The sequence below is a fragment of the Physeter macrocephalus genome, chromosome 14 (assembly GCF_002837175.3).
Source record: "Physeter macrocephalus isolate SW-GA chromosome 14, ASM283717v5, whole genome shotgun sequence".
Lineage (NCBI taxonomy): Eukaryota > Metazoa > Chordata > Mammalia > Artiodactyla > Physeteridae > Physeter > Physeter macrocephalus.
The window spans coordinates 52,424,556-52,450,001 of NC_041227.1; the positions used below are offsets into that span (position 1 = coordinate 52,424,556).

At 44.9% G+C, this 25,446-nt stretch overlaps 1 protein-coding gene across 46 annotated transcripts in view; it reads left to right on the top strand.

Annotated features, from left to right (window-relative positions):
* RBFOX1 (RNA binding fox-1 homolog 1) overlaps positions 1-25,446 on the top strand; it is a 395,937-nt gene that overhangs the window by 193,413 nt on the left and 177,078 nt on the right. For all 46 annotated transcript variants that reach the window (XR_003682855.2, XR_003682859.2, XR_008619184.1 and 43 more), the window contains one exon: positions 9,666-9,908. Coding sequence is in view for 41 of the 46 variants with exons in the window: in XM_028498770.2 (XP_028354571.1) it covers positions 9,666-9,908 (243 nt within the window). In the remaining 5 variants the exon portion in view is untranslated. The remainder of the gene's footprint in view (positions 1-9,665; positions 9,909-25,446) is intronic.

Here is a 25,446-nt window from a genome sequence, read left to right on the forward strand (position 1 = left end):
GGCATATATGCTCACAGGGCTTTCTAGATTATAAAACACATTCCTGTAGATTTTATCCCTAGAGAATCACAAGAGCCTCATCGGGAAGAAGAATATATATTATGATTTATATTAATCAATGAGGAAACGGGGTACATGGAGGTTGAATGACTTGCCAGTAGCTCCGCCATTATGCTCCTGGCTTTTCAACACTTGTCTCTGATTCCATAGTCACAGCACCAATAAAAGGTTAGAGAAGGTAACAAACAGGGAAATTACCCAGCATAGTGTTTTTTATTTTATTTATTTTACTGCAATCCATAAAAGATTTTATGTCGCAACCCAATTCACCCACATAAAAGTTTCATGAAACAGTTCCTTACTCTTTTCTATTCTTTTCCAGTGTGGTATAGTTTATTTCATTTAAAGAATGTTGGTGCGATAACCCCTACATGGGATCTACATCCCAAGGGTTCACACCTACACTTTGAAAAACACATAACATTTCCCCCCCAGATGGTGTATCGGGATAACCTGGGGCACCTTTACACAGTGCCCGAGCCTGGATCCCGCCCTTGGAGATTTTAAGCCGGTGGGTCTGGGGTGGAGTCCTAGCCTCTGGCTCTATAAGAACACCCCAAATGACCTGATGGTCCACAGGCTAAGGAACAATGTCCTGTTATATCACTCTGATTGTTTCCACCTGAAACACTCTTCTCTATTGGGTGTTTTGACCTTTTTTTTTTTTTTTTTTTTGCATTTTCTCTATCACTTCCCAGAACATCCTTCACCAGGGAATTTGTCTGTCTTGGTCTCATCCCTTTTGCTTTCTAGGAGAAAGTAAGACCCCCTATACTTTGGTTGAAGGACAGAAGTTTAGCTTTTCAGTTATCAGTAGGACGAGGAGCTCATGGCTCATGGGAATGGCTGCTGAGTCCACGTTTTGGGCAGGAGGCCTGTGAGGAAGGGGCTCTGGTCCTCTGACAGTGTGGCTCTGAGACGGAAGCTGACACATCCCTTTAAGGAACCCGAAAAGGCTGATTAATTTAATCCTGCATTAGAGGCATCCCCGGAGTGTGATTGGAAATGGAAATGTAAGGATGGCACAAATACTGTTTATCCAGATTTTCTTTCCAACCCTGGGGAGCTGGGAATTTAAAACAAACAAACAAATCACCCAGGGGCTCCCTGAACTAGTACCACCGACAGATCAGCAGGAAAGTGGAATTCTTCCGGGCAGCCTCCTCTACCCTCACCTCCTCCTCTGTTATACAATTTAATTACAAGTTTAATCACTTCAGAAACCCCATCCATTCCCTCCAGTGTAGTGAGATGTCTCCTTTCCAAGCAGGCGTCTCGGCGATAAGCAGCTGTCCACGGGAATGGTGGATGGGACTCTTGAAACCTCTCCCTCGACGAGCCAGAAAGACATGACTAAATAAAACCTGAAATTGTGTTGACATTTCACTGCGGTTGTTGTAGTTTTAATAATAGAGGAGGAACAAAGTATTTGTAGCTTTAAATGAAGAGGCAGCATTTGGCATTGAAATCACTGGGGATTTTTTTGTACGAGGTTTTATTTTTGCTTATTGGGAGAGAAGAAAAAAACAGTGAGCTAGGAAGAGACAGAAGTTCAAGACAAGAGAAAAGCAAGACGGCTCTGCTTTTCCTTCAGGGCCTTGATCACCACTGGGGTTCTGTGGTCAACTGGGGGTTCCTTTCTTGAAAGCCTGATGCTCTTCTTGCCTGTTTGGTCCTTAGGGACAAAGATGGCTTTGGATTTCGCTCACCACGTTATTGTGTGTGACGAATGAATCTGTTTCTACAGCGCATCCTATGAGGCAGGGTGCCGTGTTTGTTTTCCTGTGATTTGATTTTTTAACATGATCTTCTCACAATTACCCTGTGAAGTCACTCATCATGCTCCCCATTAAACAGAAGTGAAAAACTGGAGCCCAGGGCATTGCAACAACTTGTCTGACATCACACAGCGAGTCTGCCAAACAGCCAGGCCTCCAGATCTTCCAAACACTGGCCCATGACTATTTTAAGATCAATTTACAATTAACCACTCAGCTTTGTTGTAAATTTATCTGCAATGTTCTCACGGTATTTTTTTTTTTTTTAATTTACCCATCACCATCTCTCTTATCTCTTTGAGCTCTGTCTTCATCCCTCTTCTGTCTCCTCCCCTGCTCCCCCCGGTGTCCCCCCCAACCTTGAAAATATTTTTTAAAAAATAGGATAGTCGCAAGCTTCCCAGTGGGTTCCCTAACTTTGCATACCATATATTTAGTTTAGTAATGAAAAACTCCAGCTCCAGGCAGTGCAGAGGATACCATTTCTAATGTTTTTTAAACAGCTATTAATGTAGTCGAGTGCTGTGTGGGTTTTTTTTGTTGTTTTTTTTTTTCCCGTTCCTCTTCTATGTAATCATCTGCTCAGTGTATACTCTGAAACTGAGAGCAAGGGCCAGAGGAGGGGCAAGCTGTGATTGATGGGCCAGGCTCAAGGAAGGAGTCCCATCTGGGGTTGGTTTGGGGAGCAGTCAGTTGTTGAAGGGGAGGTCAGCCAGGCAGCCTCGGCGCCCCCCTTCCACACCCCCGCCGTCCCCACGTTGCACAGCGCACACAGCCTGGCTCGTAATCAAGGCTCGCTTCAGGCAGATGATTTGTGGTGTGACACTAGAACAGCTGCTAAGTTTATGGAGGAGAAAGGAAGCAGGATGGTACAGCAGGTATTCTTCCCCCATTTTCTATTTTACTCGAAATTGTGATTTGAATGAAGCGGAAGCCTTTCCTTGTATTAAGTCTCTTGTTACTCTCTCCGTGATGTGGATTCTGCTCCGTGAATCCTGCCGGTGGTGGGGGGCGCGGGGGGGGCGGGGGGGGGGAGGATTTTCAGCCGAGTGTGTGTGTGTGTGTGTGTGGGTGTGTATGTGCGCGCGCGCGCGGGCTTTTCTACTTGATGGGTGGAACTGAGCCGGTCTTAGAACCAGCAGGTTAATGATGTAATTTTGCATTTTCCTTCTTGGTTTCCATGCCCCCGGGGGCATGATGCAGTTTAGTTCTTTTCCGTCCAGCAGTGGAGGCTTTCTCTGAATATACAATTCTTCAAGAAATATGCCGTTTCTTGCCAGAGAAGTAGAACAGACCAGGCTAAGAAACTAAAGTAAACCAAACTGTCAGCAAGACGGAAAACTGCAGGCAACGGAGAATGGATAGTTTCCTCCTGCAAATCCAAGTTGGGGGGGGGGGGTCCCGTGGCAGGAGAGGCTGCTTTCCTAGGCAGTGCAGACAGATGTAATCAGCTGGTTTATGAGGATTGAACCATTCCTGTGCCTTTCTTCATTATACGGGCTGTGTTTAGGCCAGAAGAGGTTTGCGGGGGGGACAAGAAGTGGACTGGGGACAAATAAATTCCAGAAGCGAAAGGAAAAAGGATGCTCCAGAGGTTTGACAGTTAGAGCTGGGAAAACACACCCACACACACCCACACACACACACACACACACACACACACACACACACACACAGAAGAGAAAGAAAAATACTTAAAGTCCACCTTAGCAGGCACTTTTCCCCCTCAGTGAAAGTCAGACAGTCACGGTGAAAAGAATAAATCCATTTCATGTTCTGCCACGTAAAGACTATTTTCTGCAATTGAAATGTGGTTTGCATTAGATTCTGAGCCACAATATTTTGCCAAGTCTGATGGGCTGCCTCTCTTGGTTCGTTTTTTAGTTTCCCAAAACTACTTTATTAAACCACTAAGGGCCATGCACGGGAGAAAGGTGATGTCTAAAAAGAAACCAAAAAAAACACCTCCCATTTTCTCTCTGACTCTGCCTCCTGAGAAAATCAAGGGTGTAGGATGTTCTAGTGACCAAGGAAATTCTCCTTGTATTTGAGGGGGCGTCTCTCTGAATGCCTGCACGCAGCAGAGTCCACACACTATGCTGATGGTCAGATTACGGTATTTGTCTTAAAATAGCAATAATATCCTGGCTATTTCATGCTTCAGTAAAATATTTAAATTGAAATGGCATTTTTTTTTTTTCCTTTGGTGCATCAGACTTGGTTGCATTTTAATAATCCTTTTTCTCTCTGTAACTGGAGTACAAACTACCTGTCGGGTTGTCTCAGGTAATGAGGGGTCCCACATCATCATCTGGCTGCTGTTGGGTTGCTGTTCTAATTGAGGTTTGGTGTATGAGGACAAAGAAGCTTCTTCTGCATTTATCCTAATGGGTGTTCTTGATTTCAAGCTCCTACCCAGTTCTGCAGCAGCAACGGTGGGTTTTAAAACATGAGGTCTTGGCTTCTTTTCCCCCCTTTTGTGTATTTGGCAGCAACCCAGGAAAGTCTGGGCCCTGAAAATTAGATGCTAGGTTTGCAAAATCACTTGAAGCACTCCCTTGATAATGTGGGGCTGCATGCAAAGCAGAATCACCCTCCCCATCAACTCAGAACAGCCACAAGCACCCTGACTCAGTAAATATCAGAATCTCTGTGATCGTTCCCCTTATTTAGGGAAAAGTGTGGGTGGGCGTTAGAGTAGAAGAAAGAAGGCAGCTTCTGCAAATGAGGGAATGTCTAGCCAGAATGCTCCAAATAACTGTTGCCTGTCACTGCCACCAGTGTGAAATTGGCTTCAGCCTGCCAGCAGGAGCTTGTTCACGTGCCCAAGATTTGCCTTGACCTGGAGTGGAAAAGGTGCCCATAATGTGAATATATTTTTCCAGAAAATCCATTTTAGCCAAGCTAAGTATCCAGGAACATCACTAGGGAGGAAAGAAAGACATCTCCGAAGCCCTTTGAAGGTGAAAAATAATTTCGTAGGAAGTACGGTGATCTTAATTAAATATTAGCTGTAATTAGCCCAAAGTGCAAATGTTGGGAATATTAATTAGGGTTTCTCTGGAATGGCTGTCAGTGTTAATAAGTAACCGTGCGGGGTCCCACCAACGTGTTTGAGAACTCCAGAAACGGGAGTGCATCCCAAGCTCCATGGACTTGAATGCTACCTGGAGGTTCCCTGGCTACCGTGGACATCGTCTCTAGAGGTGGGCACCCGTGGTTTGCCAGAATGGCATAAGTTTTGGTAGAGGTTGGTGGTTTGCCCTGGCTCCAGTGGTGCCCCTACTTGGCCCTTGCCCTTGGCCCTTGTAGCCTCAGAGCCTTCGGAAGCCAGGCTTTGGGCTTGAGGTGGCAGAAGTTTCCCAGGCTGCTGCCCTAACACACCAAGGGCTACCCCTCGCCTCCCCCAGTCTGGGTACTGGAACTCTGGCCTCTTTGAATCAAATACCCTAGCACCTGACTTCCCCACAGGGTGTAACATGCCACCAGGTGGAAAACAGGTCTCAGGGTCACAGTATACATGACAGAGAGTGGTTTATTTATTTAAAATTGGAAAAGCATCTCCCCACCAGAGCTCTTCTTTCCAGATGAGGGACACCTTGGCGTGGGATAAACCCAGGCTCTGGTTCAGCTCCTGGCTTTCCTCAGAGGTACCTGTGGCTGCAACCTCGTAATATTATTTACCAGCTCTGGGCTACAGTATCCTTCACAACAAAATAAAGTGGGATCAGAGATGCAGTGAATGCAAAGCAGAGAGTCTAGACCTTCGCACTATTAACCTTTGGGCCAGATAATCCTTGGTTGTGGAGGGGGGAGTGTCCTGTGCACTGTAGGATGTCTAGCTGCAGCTGTGGCCTCCACCCACTAGATGCTGGTGGTACCCCTTCCTACTCAGTTGTGACAAAGAAAAGTGTCTCTGGTCATTGCCTAATGTCTCCTGGGGAGCAGTCACCCTGCTTAAGGACTCCTGATGCGAAGCATGCAGCACCGTGCCTGGTGCCCACTAGGTCTGAGTGTCACTCGGTTTGTTTTCTGAGTTCTGGTTTGGAGAAGAGGATGCCTTTCAGATGGATCACAGAAGTCTGAAGCCATCATAGGTCTTCTCACAAGCCCACTTCTGCTGAGTCTGAAGCACGTGTGTATACAATACAGAGACCTCGTGATGGAAAGCACATTCTGAGAAAGATTCTACTGCACCTTTCTTCCACCATCCTTAACGCTGCCGATCTCCAAGTCTGGCTGAGCAACCCCTCCTTGGTTTAGGTAGAAGGCACCCCCTTTCCCTCCCTACTTCACCACCAACTGTATTTCCTGCCCAAACTATTTGTGCAACAGCAGCTGCTTTTTTTTTTTAACATCTTTATTGGAGTTTAATTGCTTTACACTGGTGTGTTAGTTTCTCCTTTAAAACAAAGTGAATCAACTATATAGATACATATATCCCCATATCTCCTCCCTCTTGCATCTTAATTGATGTCCCCATATTTCATGATAACTCTGCCACAACGATTAGAAAACTTTTTCTGCAAAGGGCCAGATAGATAAATAGTTTAGATTTTGTGGGCTCTGTGGTCTCTGTCATAGCAACTCAACTCTGCCATCAGAGCACAGTGAGCATGGTTGTGTCCCAATAAAACTTTATTTACAAAAACAAGTCGTGGGCCATATTCCTTCCAGGGTTCGTTTGCTGATCCCTCTCCCATCCCCCCACCCCCATCCTGTTGCCAGTGAAGCCTGACAGAGCCCAGAGTCCACTAGCCAAGCATGCATTCACTTAGCAAACACCGGTGTATGTTGACTTTGCAGCCAGCATGCTGCTGAACCCTGGAGATGGAACAGAGAATGTGACACAGTCTCCCACCCTCAGGATGCTCACAGGCAAATCAGCAAGCGATAGCGGTACCTGGAGTTACGTGGGAGGTGACCACAAGCTGCAGTGGAGTGTAGAGGGCAGGCGACTGATGTGGTTTAAGTGTCAAGGAAGACTTGCTGGGGAGCTCTTGATCTGGGACCTCAAAGAGAAGCCAAGGAAGGCTAGCCAGGGAAGGGAGTAGGGGAGGAATTCCCAAGCAGAGGAGGCAGTGAACAGGAAGACGTGATGGTGTCGAGAGGATGGAGAGACTATAAGCTTCCTGAGGGCAGGCCCTTCCTGCTCCAGTACAGAGAGAGGTCGGATCCTAGCAAGGAGCTGTTGCTGTTTTGCAGGAGTTTGTAGGATTGGTTCACTCCTCCTGAGACTGCTTTGCAGTCAGGAAAGGCCATGTGGGCCCATATGTACCCGTGAAAGTGTTTCTACTGAAGGTGGAGAAAGGAAAGCTTTGTCTTTTATGACCATCTCTCTCTACCATTGATCCTGTGATCATTTCATGCTCCCCTGGAGTTTTCACAAGTCTATCTTTCAATTCAGAGACAAGCGAGGTGGGAGGTAGGGGAGGCTGAAACAGACCTTTGGGCAGAAGTGGAATCTGTCCCAGTGAATTTCTCTTTGGAACGTTCTCAAGGTCCCAAAGTTTCTAGGGTTTCTTGTCAGCCAGAAAGAAGTAGCATCTGTATGGACTTTTCTGTGTACAAGGATGTATTCCTTGAGCAGCCCTGTAGAAGAGAAGAATGCTAGTCAGCTCATATATAGAAGAGGATTTTTTCTGGTATTAGTCAAGACCTTTTTGGTTGCAAGTAACGGAAAGGCTGGCTTACACTAAATAAGACATTTACTGACTCATGGAACTTAAACAGCAGTGTTACTCACTGCAGGAAAAGCTGGATCCAAGACTTCAAATGATGTCAGCAGGACTCAGTTGATCTGTTTCTCCATTTCTGGGCTCCGTTTACCTCTGCGTTGGCTTCTGCTTTAGGGAGGCTCCCTTCAAGAGGCAGTTCTTGGCAGCTCCAGGCTTAACATTATTTTTCCAGCTGTCAGTCATCGTGGTAAAAGAACTTCCTCCCCAAACTCCAGCCAAGTCCCAGGATTAAGCCTCACTGGAGTTGCTAGGGGTTAGGTAGATGGGCATAAGCCCAAGTCACTGTGACCATAAGAGTGGAGCCCTCTGGTTAGCCAGGCAGGGTAACATGACCACGTCTAGAGGTAACCAGAGATGGGCCCAGCCACGTCTGCACAATGTGGGGACTGGGAGTGCAAGTGGCCCCTAAAAGGAAACCAGGCTTGTCCTTGAAGAGGAGTGAACAATGAACAGCAATGACAGTAAATGTGGTTTCCCAAGGATGGACACGGTTAACTTTCCAGCCGATCGATCCAACCCCAGCACAGACAGACCCGCTCAGCCCCAAGTGCTATGAAAACACGTTGCCAAGAAAGAAACGGCTGTTTATTTTTGCTTCCGATGGCACAGACATTTGGAGAAATTAGTCTGGGGGCGGAAAGGGCCTGAGGGGAGTGTTTTCACTTGTAAAATGTTTTAAACTTATCCTAAGTGTCCTTCTCTTCCAAGTGTCATCTTTAACATTCTAATTAAGGTTCCTTCTAAACAAATGCACCAGCTCCTCGCGCTGCTCTGAGAATAAACTTTTTTTCCCCCTCTCTGTCATAATGGTTTTTGCTGCACTCAAGTTGCTTTGGCTGAAGAAGCTCTCAAATGTTGGTGGCGGGAACCCAGGAGATGTGAGTTCTGACACTTTTGCCCTGGTATCGTTATAGGAGGGCTGAAGTCACATCTAATTGACCACAGACAACGGGAGAGGCAGCTATTTGGTGTGCTTAATTGCTAAGCTTTCTCTCTCTCTCTCTCTCTCTCCCTCTCCCTCTCTCTCTCTTCTCTTTCTGACTGTGCAATCCCATTTCTTCTTAAGACCGTGGAAAATTTAGACCTCTGGGTTACAGTCCCTGATGCCTTGTGTGTGTGTGTGTGTGTGTGTGTGTGTGTGTGTGTGTGTGTAGGGTAGTAAAGTTATGGGAGTTGGGGTGGAGAGAGAGAGAGAGATGCTTACTGAAATGGTAGCATTTGAATTCTTTTTTTTTTTTAATTCTTCTGACTTGCCTATAAGTATCACACTGCATGTTTTGCCTAGATATGAAGGGCGAATTGTTACATAATACTCTGCTTATAAAAAAAATAATAAGTCAGGGAATGGGAGGAGGCATTGATTAATGAGGCTAAGAATTAAGTCCAGCATTTTGCAGAGATACTTAAAATGAGACAATCACAGAAGGCCATCTTTGTCCAAATTAGGCACTGAATTTTCATCAGCTGCTTCATGTTGGCACTGGGAACATCAAACACACACACACACACACACACACACACACACACACACACACACACACACACACTGTAACCATTGCAAGGACCACCACCCCCGTCCCATTATGTGAGCCAAATCACATAAAATGTTGATTAAATTCAAATGCTTACATGAATTGTCTCTCCTCTCAAGAACACACACGTGCAATTTAATCGGTCTTGGCATTTTAAGTATCAAATCAAGGCTCTGCTGTCACCAGCGACAACTACATGCTCACACGTTCCAAAACGGGAATGAAATTAGAAAGATCTGCCAGAACAACCCAATCCAGGAGAGCGCAGACCCTCACAGTGTTCGGCTCTTGGGCTGGATGATTTGGGAAAGGGTCTTCAACCCTTCAGAGCCTCGATTTCTGCATCTGTACAATGGGGCTCTATCTACAATGCTTACTGTTTCCTTATAGGGTCCGGTGAAGATTGAGTGGGATGTATCCATCTCAGGCTCTTGGCAACCGTGCTGAAACCCACGAAGCATTCGGGGAGCAGCTGTCCTTGTGCCTGGGGGGGGGAAAGTTTCTGCTTGGTGCCCGCTCACGGTTTTCCCTCCCTCTCTCTCTTTCTGATTTTCCAGGGTAATCAGGAAGCAGCAGCTGCCCCTGACACAATGGCTCAGCCTTACGCTTCGGCCCAGTTTGCCCCCCCTCAAAACGGCATCCCCGCGGAATACACGGCCCCTCATCCCCACCCCGCGCCAGAGTACACGGGCCAGACCACCGTTCCCGAGCACACGTTAAACCTGTACCCTCCCGCGCAGTCGCACTCGGAGCAGAGCGCAGCGGACACAAGCGCGCACACCGTCTCGGGCACCGCCACAGTAAGTGCGCACTGGCCTCAGGGGGCGTGCCGGGACCCCAGGGTTCCGGGAATGACAGCGGGGCGCACGTCCACGCAACTGGTCGTGGGAGGGGGGCTCCCTCCCACAAAGCAGCCCCTAAGCTCATCCTTGTCATCGAGCCCCGCCTAGTTCACCTCACCTACGTGCATCTTCTCCTGGCACTGATTTAAATCAACACATTTTCCATTAACCGCGTGTATTTGTAAAGGGAAACGTTTATCTCTTTTCTGCTTCTATAGCTTTGCTTTTTCTGGAATTATGTCATCTGAGGGGAGTCATACACTATGATTATGAGATTGTGACAATATAATCTATTTTTTTAATGGCTTTATGGAGGTGCCATTTACATACAATAAAATTCACCTATTCGAGGTGTACAGCTCACCGATTATTATTGTATTTACAGAATTGTGCAACCATTGCCACAGTCTAGGAATATTTCCATCACCCCCAGAATGAATCTCCTGCCCACTGTAGTCACTCCCCACTTCCACCCCAGCCCTCCTGAGCCACATTCGTGGGAAATTCACCCATGCTGTGGCTTGAGTCCCTTACATCTTTTTTATTTAAGAGCCTCCGGGGGTGTGGGTGGCCTAGGCCGCCAAGGGGCAGCAGGAGAGAATTTTGCATTTTGATGGCAGAGGTGACACACCTCTATGCACCAAAAAGTCAGATTTATTGCATATGAATGGATGAAATGGATTGAAAACAAGCAAACAAACTGAAAAGAAACTGTTTATCACCACCATCAATGGAAACTAGTATTGCTGGCTATCCATAAAGGACAACCACCCTAAACAAAAATAACGATGAAAATTACACAATGTTTATTTATGTACCACCTAAAAGAACCACACGCCGTGCATACCGTAAGAGGTATATGTACATTTAGGAAAACTTGTTCTGCGGAATTCTTTAGAATCCTGGACACATCCAGCCTCTAGTCCAGAACACTTTATAGGTGCAAGGCAATTGGGCCTGTTTCTTCTGCCCTCTGAAAAACTGGCATTTGCGAAGAAGTTTATTGGTTTGAAGCATGATATATTTCTTGTAGCCAAAGCAACCATTGACTAGCTTTGCTACCTGGTACCTCACTGATTTGGAGGTTAGGTTTGGAGATTTTTCAAAGTAATGTAAATTTTAAATTTTTCTATGGCTTGTCCTCCCTTATTTATTGTGCCAAAATACATATAACATAAAATTTACTGTTTTAACCATTTTATCGTATACAATTCGGTGGCATTAAGTACATTCACAATGCAGTGCAGCCATCACCATTATATAGTCCTAGACATTCCCATCACCCCAAAAGGAAATCCAGTATCCCTTAGGCAGACGTTCTCCTTTCCTCCCTCCCACCAGACCCTGGGAACCACCCGTCTGCTTTATTTCTGTCTGGATTTGCCTGTTCTGTATTTTTCCCCCAAATGAGATCATACCATATATGCATATACGACCTTTTGTGTCTGTCTTTTGCTTAACAGAATCTTTTCAAGGTTCATCCATGCTGGAGCATGGATCAGTACTTCATTGTTTTTATATGACTGAATACCATTCCATGATATGGATAAATCATATTTTGTTTATCCGTCCATCCGTTGTTGGGCATTTGGGTTGTTTCTGCCTCTTGGCTATTGTCAATAATGCTGCTCTTGCCTTTTTAGTATTTGGCTGCTGTAACTTAGGGATGGGTTCATTAAATGGGTTTGTGGATTTAGTAGGGGTTTATTGTTGTTGTGTTGACTACCTAGTGATGGAGTTGTTTATTTGTATGCTAGTTGTTTGTCATAATCAATGGTGGTAGGGCTTGAGAAGGTTATTTTAGGACTAAAAAAGGTCCCATCAGACATCATGTATTAAGCCTCAACATGGACCAACCATACAAACTGCTGTGGAAGATTCATTCATTCACTCACAAATATTTATTAAGCATCTACTCGGACCAGGACTCATACTTGATGATGTGGTTGAACCAAAGAGAAATGGTCCTTCCTCTCTTGTAACTTAGTGCCAGAGACAGAGAGTAAACATGTAGCAATAAAATAGCTGTATAAACACACATTGTGATACGTGCTCTTAAGGAAAAGACAGGTGCTATGGGAGGCTAAAAAAAGATCAGAGGTACCACCTGCAAATGAGTAGTCTGGGAACATTTCTTCAAGGACACAATGTTTAAGGGGAAAAGACAAAGCATCCAGGCAAAAGGAATACCAAGGTCAAAGTTTCCAAGGTTGGAAAGAGCTGGGCTTAGTCAAAGAACTAAAAAAGAGGCAGTACGTCTAGGGCATATGAAGACGGTTTGGAGATGGCAAAGGATAAAATGGGGTCAGCCAGCAGGGATCGCATCCCGCAGGCCTAGTGGGTTCCATGTTGAAAGCTATGGGAAGCCATTGAAAAGAGTTTAAGCCAGAAAAGTTTAAAAAATGACATTTTGAAAGAAAGGGTTAATTGTACCTACCTTAAAGGAAATCTTAATCCAGCTGGGGAGTAGAGAAGCTCAACATCCTTTTCTCACACAAAAAAACTCTCCAGAGATCAACACGATTACATTTAAATTACATATTGGATGTCCACAGTGCCCCAGACACTACAGGAGGTGAAATGATGAGCAGACAGGCTCCCTCCCTTAGAGAGGTTTTGGTCCACTAGAGAGCGTAGGATATGTGTTCTGTTACTTGTCATAATGTCACAAGTTCTAGAGCATGGATTTCCAAGGCTTTAGTGTATTATGATCGTGGAAGAAAACACTTTCTAAGAGATCTACCTCAAAATCACTGATGAAGCAGTATTATTTCTTAGGCTTCTTGTTGCTGTAATGGAAAACTCAGTAGGGAATGTATCGGCTTATAAAACAAAAAATTCCAGACAAGTGCTGGCTTTAGACACAGCTTGGTTCTGGGCATGCATCTATTAGGTTCCAACTGCATCCATCTCTGCCTTTTTTTCCTCTTGCTCATTATTCTCCCCTTCTGTGTGATGGTCCTTCAAGTTCAGGCTCTTGACATCACACCAGATTCCCAGTGAAAGACTCTTGGATTAGTCCATACAAGCAAGCCTGGGAATCACTCTCTCTGGTTTGCACAGTTCAGTGGCTGAAGCAGAGAATGGATGTCTCAGCCATGGGGCCACTGAGGAGCCCCATTCCCAAACACATAGACCAAGGATGGTTCCACTGGAGTCAATGGTAAGGTGCCTTTGGGACTCCTCGTGAAAGGTATTTAACGGACAGCAACTGGTCAGAGCCAAAGGTAGTACGGTGATCCATTTGTATGGACAGGCCTGAATTGATTCATTTGTTGAGTGTAGGGAATAGAGAGAAGGTCAAGGACTGATTACTGGAGAACTCATAGGTGGTGAGGTTTGGAAGAAAAAGAGCTATTGAATGAGATGTAAAGAGGGTACCCAGATTGGGGGTTGAACCAGGAGAGTGTTGTCATGGCAGCCTAGCAGGTGTGAACTGAGAAGACATTATTGAAGCTGGCAGTGTGGACACCACTGAAGACCCAGGAGAAAGTAGCCTTAGTGGAGTATTGGGGAGAGATGCCAGGGGGCCAGGAGTTGAAGAATAAATGGGAACTATCAGAGTGGGTATGTACAGTACCACTGTAAACATTTGGAGGGAAGAGGAAAAAGAAAAGATAGCACTGGAAGAGCACAGATCTCAGAGAAAGCAGTCTGTAGGAGAGTGGATTTTGATTCACTGTTTACACCACAGAGAATTGCCATGGGGAGGACAAGGAAGAAGAGATAGGGAATGATGACTCAAGAAAGAAAGTGACAAAGTATTTTAGAGAAAATAGGAAGGAATATGACCAAGGGTACACAGATACAATAGGTAGTCTGGGAAGGGAGAAGAAATACTTTATTTTTTACAGCTCTATTGACATATAAATGACATACAGCAAACTGTGCATATTTAAAGTGTGCAATTTGATAAGTATTGACATATGTACGTAACTGTGGAACCATTGCCACTCTCGAGATAACAGACATGTCCATCATCCCCAAAGTTTGTTTTTTTTTTTTTGTAATCTGGAAACCACTGTATTTTTGTCTGTTTGTTTATATTGAAGTATAGTTTATTTACAACGTGTTAGTTTCAGGTGTACAGCAAAGTGATTCAGTTTTATGTATTTATTTTCTTTTTCATTTTATATATAGTGGTTTGACTAGTTTGTATCTTTCCATCCCAAACTCCTAATTTATCACCCCCCCTTTTCCTTTGGTAACCGTACATTTGTTTTCTTTGACCGTGAGTCTATTTCTGTTTTTGTAAATAAGTTCATTTGTATCATTTTTTTTTAGATTCCACATATGTAAGTGATATCATACGGCATAATATTTGTCTTTCTCTGTCTGATTTACTTCACTTAGTAGGATAATGTCTAGGTCCATCCATCTTGCTGCAAATGGCATTATTATTTCATTCTTTTTTATGGCTGAGTAATGTTCCATTGTATATTATATATAACAGTATGGAGATTCCTTATAAAACAAAAATAGAGTTACCATATGATCCAGTGATCCCACTCCTGAGCACGTATCCAGAAAAAACTATAACTCGAAAAGATACATGCACCCCTCTGCAATCTTCCCTCTCCACCTCTGTCGCATTCCCAGGAACCAACTGATTGGCTCCTATAGCTTAGTTTTCAGCTTCTAGAATTTTCTGTCAGTGACCTCAAACATCGTATGCTCTTTGTTTTCTGGCTTCAGTCACTTAGCATCATGTTCACAGATTCATCCATCTCGTTGCATGCATCAGTAGCCTACTCTTTGCATACCATTACGTAGCATGTGCCACAATTTGTTGATCCATTTACCTGTGGATGGGCATTTGAGTTGTTTTCCATTTGGGGCCACAAAAAAAATGGCCAACATTACAAATAAGGGCTCCCATGAATTTTTGAAAACATTTCAATTTTGAAACAGAAGAGAAGTGTCATGGTCCATTCTGGCTGCTGTAACAAAACACCACAGACTGGCTTATAAACAGCAGAAATTTATTGCTCACAATTCTGGAGGCTGGAAGTCTAAGATCAGGGTACCAGATGGTCAGGTGAGGGTCCTCTTCCTGGTTCAGAGCCTCTGCCTTTTCACATGGTGGGAGGAGTAAGGGGGCTCTGCAGGATCTCTTTTATGAGAGCACTAATCCTATTCATGAGGGCTACACCCTCATGACCTAATCACCTCCCCAAAGCTCCACCTCCTAACATCATCACATGGGGCTTTAGGATTCCAAAATGTGAGTCTGGGGCAGTGAATGGGGGACATAAACATTCAGACCATAGCAAGAATGAAGAATAAATGTGTGAGGAAACAGATAAATCTTGAGGTCAAGAGATGACCTGAGGAGGTCCCTCTATACTACCTTCACGCTCACTATCAACTGACAGAGAGTGAGAAAGGAAGGGATTTAGAAGCAACAGAATGATTCCTGAAATTGAGCAAAGCTGCCAGGAATCTGGCTCATACAATTCTAGGGTTTTTGAAGGGCAGTAGGCACCTCTCTGACTTTGAAGAGTGTGAGTTTGTGGTGAGGCTGGTTATCCGGTGACTTTGTCTATTCCAGCAATGTTTGGGTGGCACATACTGCTTACAGGAAGTCTTCAAGGAAAGAGGACCATGATAAGGTGAAGCAGGAGGGGCTTTGTGGCTGATCCTGAAGGAAGTCTTAGGACATGTTCTCTTAGCTGGTTTGGGGAAAGAGCAGGCATCCTAAAAGGTGCCATCTTGTTTTCTGCTACAATTACATGCCTCTGCTTTTCTCTCTTCTGCCAGAAGGGAAGATGTTTCTGTTGTCTGTGACCTACTTCTGAGTTGTAGTTCCCTGACCTGACTGAGCAGAACATAGTCTATGACAAGTTTCTTCAAACTGTCTCTGCATCCTTGTGCATTTACTGGGGGCACCTTCTCTTCACTTAACCTCAAAGTGGGTCAGAGCCATGGTTCTCCCAACCCCGGAAAACATGGCTCTGTATTACACACCTGATTTATTCCCCACAGGGTAGAGTTGTACCTGAAACAACTCTAACTGTCCTTTGACAGATATGCACTGTGCTTAATGCCAGTCTGAGGCCACTGGAGGGACCATCATTTCTTTGAAAAACGGAGTAGTTTGGGGTAAGAGAAAAGCTCCATCCATCTGGTAGGCTCCAAGAACATCTAATATATGCACATGATTTAACACAAAGTGCAGGATCTGTAAAAGGGAAGCAGAATGCACCCAGAGCTCCCAGCCGGAGCTGAGGAAAGTACAGACAGAAAAGACCTATCAGGTCATCCTTTCAGTTCCCCAAGGGCTGAGATGAGTCCCTGCAGGACATTTTTCTGCTGAATGTCTATTTAATGTGGGCCTCCAAACACATCATGGATCACTGTGCTGACAGAGCCAATGCTGTATTATATCAGATACTGCTCCTGACAAGGTATTTTACTCTTGACATATTATAATTAGAGATTTGCAAGTGGTGAATTCTCCATGTATCTCCAATAGCAACTTAACTTCTATTTTTATCACCTCTGCAGTCTGTCTAAAAGTCTCCCACCAGCTCCAGGATCTGATGGGAGAAACAATGTGAGTTTTAGAGCTTGGTCCCTGAGCTCTGGGCTCTGTTGACAGAGAGAGGAGCTCTTTAAGGAGCCAAGTTCTTCTTGATCTTCAGTGCTACCAACTGGAGTGCTAACTGTGTCTCCAGTTTTCATTAATACCTTTAAGAAGATAAGATGTGCCCGGGTGGCGACTTCCTCTTCTTAACCATTTACATACTGGCTCTGCTTTGGAAGCCAATTGTGCAGCTAAGGTACGGGGAAAATTTCTCAATGCATTCCTTTTTGTTAACTAGCCATTGTTATTATTATTATTGCAATTCAGGTTTGTGGTTTCAAAAAGTCACACGCTAGAAAGTGTATATAGTGAAAACTAAAATTTTCTCAGAAACAAGAGTCACCAGTTCTTCCAGAAATGCTTTATGCAAACACAAGCATATGCCTGTGTCTTAGTCCGTTCAGGCTGCTATAACAAAAATATTATAAATCGGCTAGCTTATAAACAACAGATATTTATTTCTCACAGTTTGGAGGCTGGGAAGTCCAAGATTGGGGCACCAGCAGATTTGGTGTCTGGTGAGAACCCACTTCCTGGTTCATAGAGGGCTGTCTCATTGCTGTGTCCTCACATAGTGGAAGGAGTGAGGGAGCTCTCTGGGGCCTCTTTTATAAGGGCATGAATCCCATTAATCAGGGCTCCACCCTCATGACCTGATCATCTCCCAAAGGCCCCCACTTCCAAATGCCATCACCTTGGGGGCTAGGATTTCAACATTTAAATTTTGGGGGAATACAAACACTCAGTTTATAAAAGCCTGCTTGTCTATTTCTCCCTCTATCTCTAGTTTATCTCTCTCGGTCTCTAATTCAATCTTTACATCTTCTAACTTCTCACTAGTTCCATTCCCAAAAAGACAGAATTAAAATCTACTAAGCACCCGCTTTGGCACCTTTTATATCTGGGAGATCATTCTGTATCATGCTTTGCATTCTTTTGCATGTTTGTCTGCTATCTTACATACAGAGGTCTCCCACTGATGGAATTTAGGTTGTTTCTGGGGTTCATCTTGCAGTGTCATTATTCCCAGTCAGGCTGTAGTGAGCGGCTGGGTACAAATATCGCTGGCCACCTCTGGTGTCTCTGTGTGAGTGGTTAAAGGTACATGGGTTTAAATGTAGACATTACCCTCCAGAGAGCCCATGTACAGCCCACAGGCAGTCCCGAGAAGGCCTGCTGCCCGCAGCCTTGGCTAGCACAACACGCCACCCAACTCAGCTCACAGCCGTTCCACCTGTGTATGCTGGGCTGGAGACACCCCCTCTCTAACAGAAGAAAGTAACCTGAGAGCTGCCTGGTGTCAGGGAAAAGAAAAGGAAAGGCTGCTGCCATTGATTGAGGCCTGCTGTGGTCACAGACCCTGCTAAGTGCTCTTTCAATCTCTCATCTCATTTTATCCCCACACCAAACCTTTTACACGATATTAGCGTTCCCCATTTTACATTGAGGAACCAAGAGGTTCAAGATGTCGTGGAGTTTGGAGGAGTAGTGATGGCAGAGTAGAGACCCTCACCAGATGTGGCCAGTGTCAAAGTCTAGACTTTCTTCAATCTCCAGGCTCTTCCCTACAGGTTCTCCTGGCCAGCAGCTCAGATGACCAGTGCCTGGGACCAGAGTGAACAATCTAGAACTCGCCCCAAGGCTGGGTCCTTCAGCCTGCTCTCCAATTTAAAGAAGCAGGTCAGCTAAGAACCTGGAATCTGGGTGTGTCAGGGTTCGCCCCTCTCTTTCCCATTTCCAAGCTGAAGGCGCTTGGGCTGGTTGTTTGACCTCTCTGCTCTTATAGTCCTACTGTGCCCTTCCTCCACAGTGGCCCTGCCCTTCTCCAAACACCCTTCCTCTTCCCTTCGAAACACTCATCAGAGACAAATTGTAAAGCACCACAGTCCTTCTCCCTGTCAGAGGACTTTGGCATCCCCTGCTTACATGTAAAGTATGGCAAAATCACTGAGGGATGCCAATCTAAAAATAGGGTAAGTAGCTACATCAAAACAGGAGGCGGAGAATCAGTGTCCAAAACAACAATTTTTGCGCGTTGAACGTCAGGCTATGTTGTAATCATTTTACATGCACGATCTCAAGTCATCTTGACTCTCCATCACCAAAAAAAAAAAAGAAAAAAAGAATAAAAGTATGTTAGGAGGCATTGTCATCGCCATGTTACAGTTGAAAAACCTGAGGCAAGTAACTTCCTTAAGGTCATTGTAGCTAACAGGTAGAAACCAGGGCTCCAAACCAGGTATGGAAGACTCAAGACCAAAACTCTTTAGGGCTCGAAGCCCAGAAGGCACCCCCAGGCAGGCCTGGGCACATACTCTGGGCTCTTCTGTGCATCCAGAGATGTGGCAGAAAAGAATGCTTTGCCTGGGAATTCCTCATTTCACCCTGGGAAGGGCCCCAGCAGACCCAAAGCATGTGTGCAATATTACAGGCTTAGCGCGGTCTCTTGTTTGAGACCGGTGCCTTGAGCAAACTCCAATAATATGTTTCAGTGGCTTCAAAATTGTCTTTTCAGATGACAGTGTAGCTGAGCTGTTTTGTCAATATCAGTTCTGCTCTCCTAAGGTTCACATTTACTTTAAGGACACAGGTACTGCTTCTTGTTCCCTCGTGAGGCTGAGTATTAATGCCTTTGCCTCCTGTCTTTGCTTTAGAATAAATGGTCTGTGGTTTTCAGGATGAATTAAAGGCCTGTGTTACCCAATTCCAGGACCATTTTACTGTTTCAGAGCCTCTGTTGACCAAAGAGTGCCCCGTCCTGGTGGCCCAGGAGACACCATTGAGCCCAGCTTAGGATAATTCGAAAGCTATGAGCATCAGAGACCCAAGTCCCATTGTAGGACCAGGCTACAGCCTTGGATTCCGGGAGAATTGAAGGTTCTCATGACAGGTCAGGAAAAATGGCTCTGGATAAATAAATACGCTTAGGTGTTATCAGGAGAAGCAGTGAAGCATCACGATACAGAGCTGGGAGTTCCCATCCCAGTTCTGACCCAGGTTGGGACCACTGGCATGTGATGGAACTTCTCTGAGCCTCGCTTTTGCCCTCTGTGTATGTGAGGCTATGACATCCTAATGAGATAATGCCAATGAAGGGCTTGGCACAGAGATGGGCATACAGTAAACGTTCTGCCATATGAACCATTATAATTAGGAAATAATTACATCATTCCCAGTGGGAAATCACAGCATTCTCCTCTGTCCTGAATTCTTCATTCTAAATGTTTTTCAGGACAATAAATCCATCCTAAGAATCGTGACATTTTCTGTGTTAAGGGGGAAATGAAGACTCAAATCCCCACACTTATTTAAGAGGAATTCTTGTATGTGATGATTTCCGTACAAATAGTTTTCAATCACTCACGCCTGAGTTCGGCTGATTGGTACAATCAAGTCATTGACCTAAGTCTAGGTCCTGAAGAGCAAGGTTAGGATTTATTAAAGGACTGTATGACTGAAGTTTTGTCCATAAGGCTGAAGCCATCTTGCTTTTGCTGAATGAGGAAAGATCAGACCTATTCAGTTTCCTTAGCGGGATTTCACTGTCATATTTCCACTGGAAGTCTTAAGTCATTGGAAACGTTACATCGTGACTTTGTCTTCACTTGGTGTTTTGTGCTTGTTCATACCTGTATACATTGTCATCAGTTTTACCCTCTCAGTATGACTAAGCAGTCTGTATCCTTGATTAAGGTGTTAGTCTTTGAGCAAGTGTTAGCACAGTGTCATTGTGAAGTGTGGGGATAATGATCAGGTAATTCGAAGATTTAGTGGAAGATGAAATGGGCTGTCTAGGAGCTACACAAATGACTGGTTAGGTGTTGAAGAACCTTTGCGCAGCTCATGGGCCTCATGAGGTGGTTTCATTGCTTTTGTTCGTTTGTTTTTATTTTTATTTATTTATTTATTTATTTATTTTTGTGGTACGCGGGCCTCCCTCTGCTGTGGCCTCTCCCGTTGCGGGGCACAGGCTCCGGACGCGCAGGCTCAGCGGCCATGGCTCACGGGCCCAGCCGCTCCGCGGCATGCGGGATCCTCCCGGACCGGGGCGCGAACCCGGCTCCCCTGCATCGGCAGGCGGACGCGCAACCACTGCGCCACCAGGGAAGCCCTGTTCGTTTGTTTTTAAATGAATTTAGATTCAGACGTTAATCTGTTCTGTGGGCAGTATTTGAATCCCTCATTAGCCGACCACCAGGTCATGCTCTTAATTCCTGGCCATATATTTTGCAAGTTGATAGTGAATTCCTACAAAGTCTGTGCTGTATTTGGATTTTAGGCAGGAGAAAGAAGTTGGCTGTGCTTCGTTAACTGAGGGTTCCTGGGGGCTTCAGCTAGACCCTTGGAGTGTTAGGGCTGGAGGGAACCACCTATTCTAATCTCCTCATTGTACAGATGTAAGGTGATTGCGTAAGTTAAGGGCTGAAACCCAAATACTTTCAGGTCCAGGCAAGTAACATACATATTTGAAAGAGATTAGTTTATGATGGAGACATAGGTAAAAGAAATAATTAATTTTCCCCATTAATATAGGAATGATAAAACCCTAGGCATGATGCTATGTGACCGCTTGATGGAGGCCTCGTTGGTAGTCTTGAGGGCACATGGTCCATCCAAAGGCAAGTTCCCTGTCAGTCCATCCAATCACAGCCATACTGGATTGCTGACCCAGCATTACAATATCTTGATTTTTTTCAAGAGCAAGCAGCATTTTTTATTTTTATGTGCTTTCCTGTTCGCTCCTGTTTCACTTATTTTTGTTATCTGCCTCTGAAGATACTGAGTTTATAACCCCCAACTTAGTCTTTGAAACTTCGTTTATTTATTTATTTTTTTAAACATCTTTATTGGAGTATAATTGCTTTACAATGGTGTGTTAGTTTCTACTTTATAACAAAGTGAATCAGCTATACATATACATATATCCCCATATCTCCTCCCTCTTGTGTCTCCCTCCCACTATTTTTTAGATAAGAGGTGAAATTAGGAACTTTAATCCTTTGAGTGAGACCGTATTTCAGGTTCATAAGAAAGGCAGCTTGGATGCTTGAGCATGACAGTGCAGAGATGCATAGAATGCTGGAGCTGGAAGCGACCATCTGGTCTACATGCTTTCTTTACAAAAAATGCCAAGGTTCAGAGAGGGAAAGGGATCTGCCTGAGTCACACAGTGAATATCACAGCAGAAACCAGAACAAGGACGTCCTATAAGAAAATTTCCACTGCACCATGCCCCTCCCTCTGCATCCTACTTGCTTTTTTTCCTCTCTATCTCCTGGATTCTGTAGTAGCTTTCAAAATTCACTTACTTAGGGTTATCTCTGCATTAAAATGGACAAAGCCCACTGACCCTGACTATAGGAGCAAGTCAAGCTATATGATTTAAGGCTTTATTTCTCTTTGATACGCCGTTTTGGTTCCTAGCCAGAGGTTTCAGCCAGTAGTGGGCCCTACATTCAGAAAGGCTTCCAGAATTCTAAAAAGAGTCTTTATTTTATCTAGTTCTCTCCTGCAGGTCCTGGTGGTTGTGCTGAGGGGGCTGTGCTCATTCAGAACTGTTAGGTAGTCCACCCGGCTCTAGTCCCAATTGCTCTTGGGTCCAAACACTCTAACTAGGGAGTCTGGGTTTCCAGCTTTGCTCCCCTGAAGAGCATGGAGGCTGTCGGATTGCCAGATTATAGCCTTTGATGTAGAGCTAGGTCCAGGTCACTGCCCAAGCTCCCAGAAGGGCAGAAGGTCGAAGGGTAGGTTCTGCCCCCCGTAGTAAAGTAACCAGACCCTTGTGAGGTGGGTGAGTGTGGCAGATGAGCCAGTCAGAGTAGAGATCCCACAGAAACTCTCATGGGCCCTGCAACTCTTGGGCTTAGGAGAAAAGGGCAACACGATGCAGACACTAATCGGTCCCTCTGATATCAGGAGCAGAATGTATCCAACCTTGAGGACCTGACTCTTCTGCGATCTCGGTGTCCTTGAGACAAAGCTACATGGGCAAGTTTGTTCTCCAATAAACCAAAGCTTGCAGACAGTATAGTCCAAAACAAACCAGGCCATCAGGACCAAGGTAATATGAAGCCTTAAGTATTGCAGACTTGTTTTGGAAGCAAAAAGGTTTTTTAAAAAAATCATGGAAGTCGTTGCAAATAATACAATTCAACGAGTTTGGGCTGCCCTGGTCTTTTAAAAGGGGGAACTGTAAATCTGCATCTTGACTGGTAGATGGGGAGAAACAAATAGAAGTTTTGGGGGCTGAAAGGAAGAAAATTAAAAAAGAAGACTCAACTATCCTGTATGAGTAACGTCTAGATAACAGTAACTAGCATGTAGTGAGCATGTGTTAGATGCCAGTGCAGTGATGCTACCAGCTTTCTGTGTAGGATCTGATGGAATCTTACATCATCCAGAGCAAACAGGTACCATAATTAAAACCCCTTGTTACCTAGGTGAGAACATCAGGGCATAGAGAAATCAAGGAGAGTGCCCAGGTCACATCACAAAGCCACTAAGGTCAGAGCTGGGATTGAAAGGCAGCCAGTCCACCTCCAGGGTCCGCTCCCTAACTCACTCAAGAGCCACACGCTATGCTGAAAATTTTAGTCACATTCCATAGCCCATCAAGGGATGCATGTGGTGATGCCAGAATGACAGGTGAGGAAACAACACAGATGTTAAGCAACTTGCCCCAAGGCCATACAACTAATAAAGGGATGAGTGTAAATGCCAGCAGAGGCCTGGTGGATTCCTAAACCCACATTGTTTGATTTCCCCATCAGATATAGTTTATTTTACCCTGCTATTTTAAACATGATAATATCATAGCAGACAAGTATCTTAATAATCGCTGTCCCCATAATTCTGGATTTATCTCTAAAGTGCTTCAATTTATAAACACACACACACACACACACACACACACACACACACACACACTCTCTTACATCTCCCAATCACCCCCTCCTCCAGCGTGGCATCCAGTGGCCCCTTGGAGTGAAAGGGACCTTCAGACCACTTGGCAAGCTGACTAGAGGAAGCCTGGATCTCCCAGAGAAACTTGCTACAAGGAAATCACTAATTATAACCCAAATTGTATTTGACTTCTGCATCTTTGCTTCACGTTATCACACTGTAATTTAAAGAGATTGTTCCCTAGCCTTTTTTAGGGGCAGAAATTAACTACCTTTTTTCTTTTTACTAAGAAAAGCGGTGGTGGCAGTAGCACCCGAATGACAGGAGGTGGGTCTCGTCCCCCCTTTTCCCTCTAATTGGCTTGCAAGTGGGAGTCAGGTTAGCAATTATGCAAGGAGTTGCCTGGGCTTCCAGGCAGTGTCTCTGGGTGACACTCATCTGGTGGCTTCACAAAAGAGAAAGAGATGATGGGGGTGGGGCAGGCTGGGGGGACGAGCCCCAGAGAGTCTCGTTGACTCTTGGATGGGGAAGTTTGGGGACAGGAGGGAGGCAAGGCAGCTTAGTCCTTGAATTTGGGGGTCTTCTCCAGTTTTGAATCCCAGAAACTCTTGGCATTGAAGAATGGAGGGAGGGGACCTGATCAAAGGTTGGAAAGAGGAGTAGGAAGCATTGCATGGACCCCGGAGCCTTGGCTGTCAGTCTACCTGATCCAGCTACCCACGGGACCCAGGGCCCCTGGCCAGCCCGGCCTTCCCGTCTTCTCTCCAGCCTTCGCCTCTTCCAGGCCTTTAGTATCAGCGTTAAGCAGCTAGGCCAAGACTTGACCAACTGACCAGTGGGGCAGTTCTGGCCCACCACCTCTTTCTGTCAATAAAGTTTTATTGGCAGACAGCCATACCAATCCATTCATGCATTATCCATGGCTGCTTTTACATGACAACAGCAGAGGTGAGTAATTGTAAAGAGATACAGGGCCTGCAAAGCTGAAAATACTTACTATTTGGCCCTCTATAGAAAAAGTGTGTTAATCCCTGATCTAGGACAAAGCTTATATATTGTTGGCCTGCTGACTTGATTTAGACCTCAGGCCTCCCAATGGAATAAACTGCCTACAGTTAAAAATGGGAGATTTTACAGTATAACCCGGCTTTGATTAAAAGTGGAAAAGTCTAACAAAACATGCCTATGATGTGCGAATGTTGAAGATGGGCTGTTCCCCAAGACTGTATGCCATAGTTGCCACCACTCCGTATAGTATTTCACCCAACTTACCTTTTCCATCTACCTGGACTGGCCCTCAGGGGCACTTGAGTTTGACCAGGGCATCTGGGTCTTCTGGATTATTTTTTAATACAATAATTCTAATTTCTCCCCTGACCTGCAAAATAAACTGCATTTATTTTATTCTTCTCCATCAAACTGGACTTCCCTGTGGAACTCTGGCAGGAAAATAAATGTTTGCGTAATGCCAAAATTTAATGAATTCCAGAGTTATATCAGAAATGTAGCATCCCCTTCTACCTCCAAACATATCCATACACACATGCAGTGCTCACATTTTCAAAAAAAACCTTTGAAAGTGAAACCTATATCACTGTTGACTGTGATTTAATTCAGAGCAGGAGTAGCAAGTGTCTCCGTCTTCTGAGCTCATGAAATGAATACCAGAAGTGTTATTATTCATAGAGTAAGTATTAATAGTCTGGGGTAATGTATTCAGGCTTTAAGTCCATTATTCTAAACCTAGTGGCACGTAGGGTTACCCCCATTTCACAGACAAGGAAAACAGAGACTCAGAGGTGATGAAAATTGCCCCAGGTTGTACCATCAGTAAGTGATGGGCACAGAACTCAAACCCAGACCTGGCTGATGCCAAAGGCACTGAACTGCTCTTTCTGATACACCATGGCAGGTCTTTACACACATAGGCACAGGCAGTGGAAGTAACTCTTGACTGAAATAGGCAACTGGGGCCCAGCTCTGGGGCTGACGTGAGAAGGTGGTAAG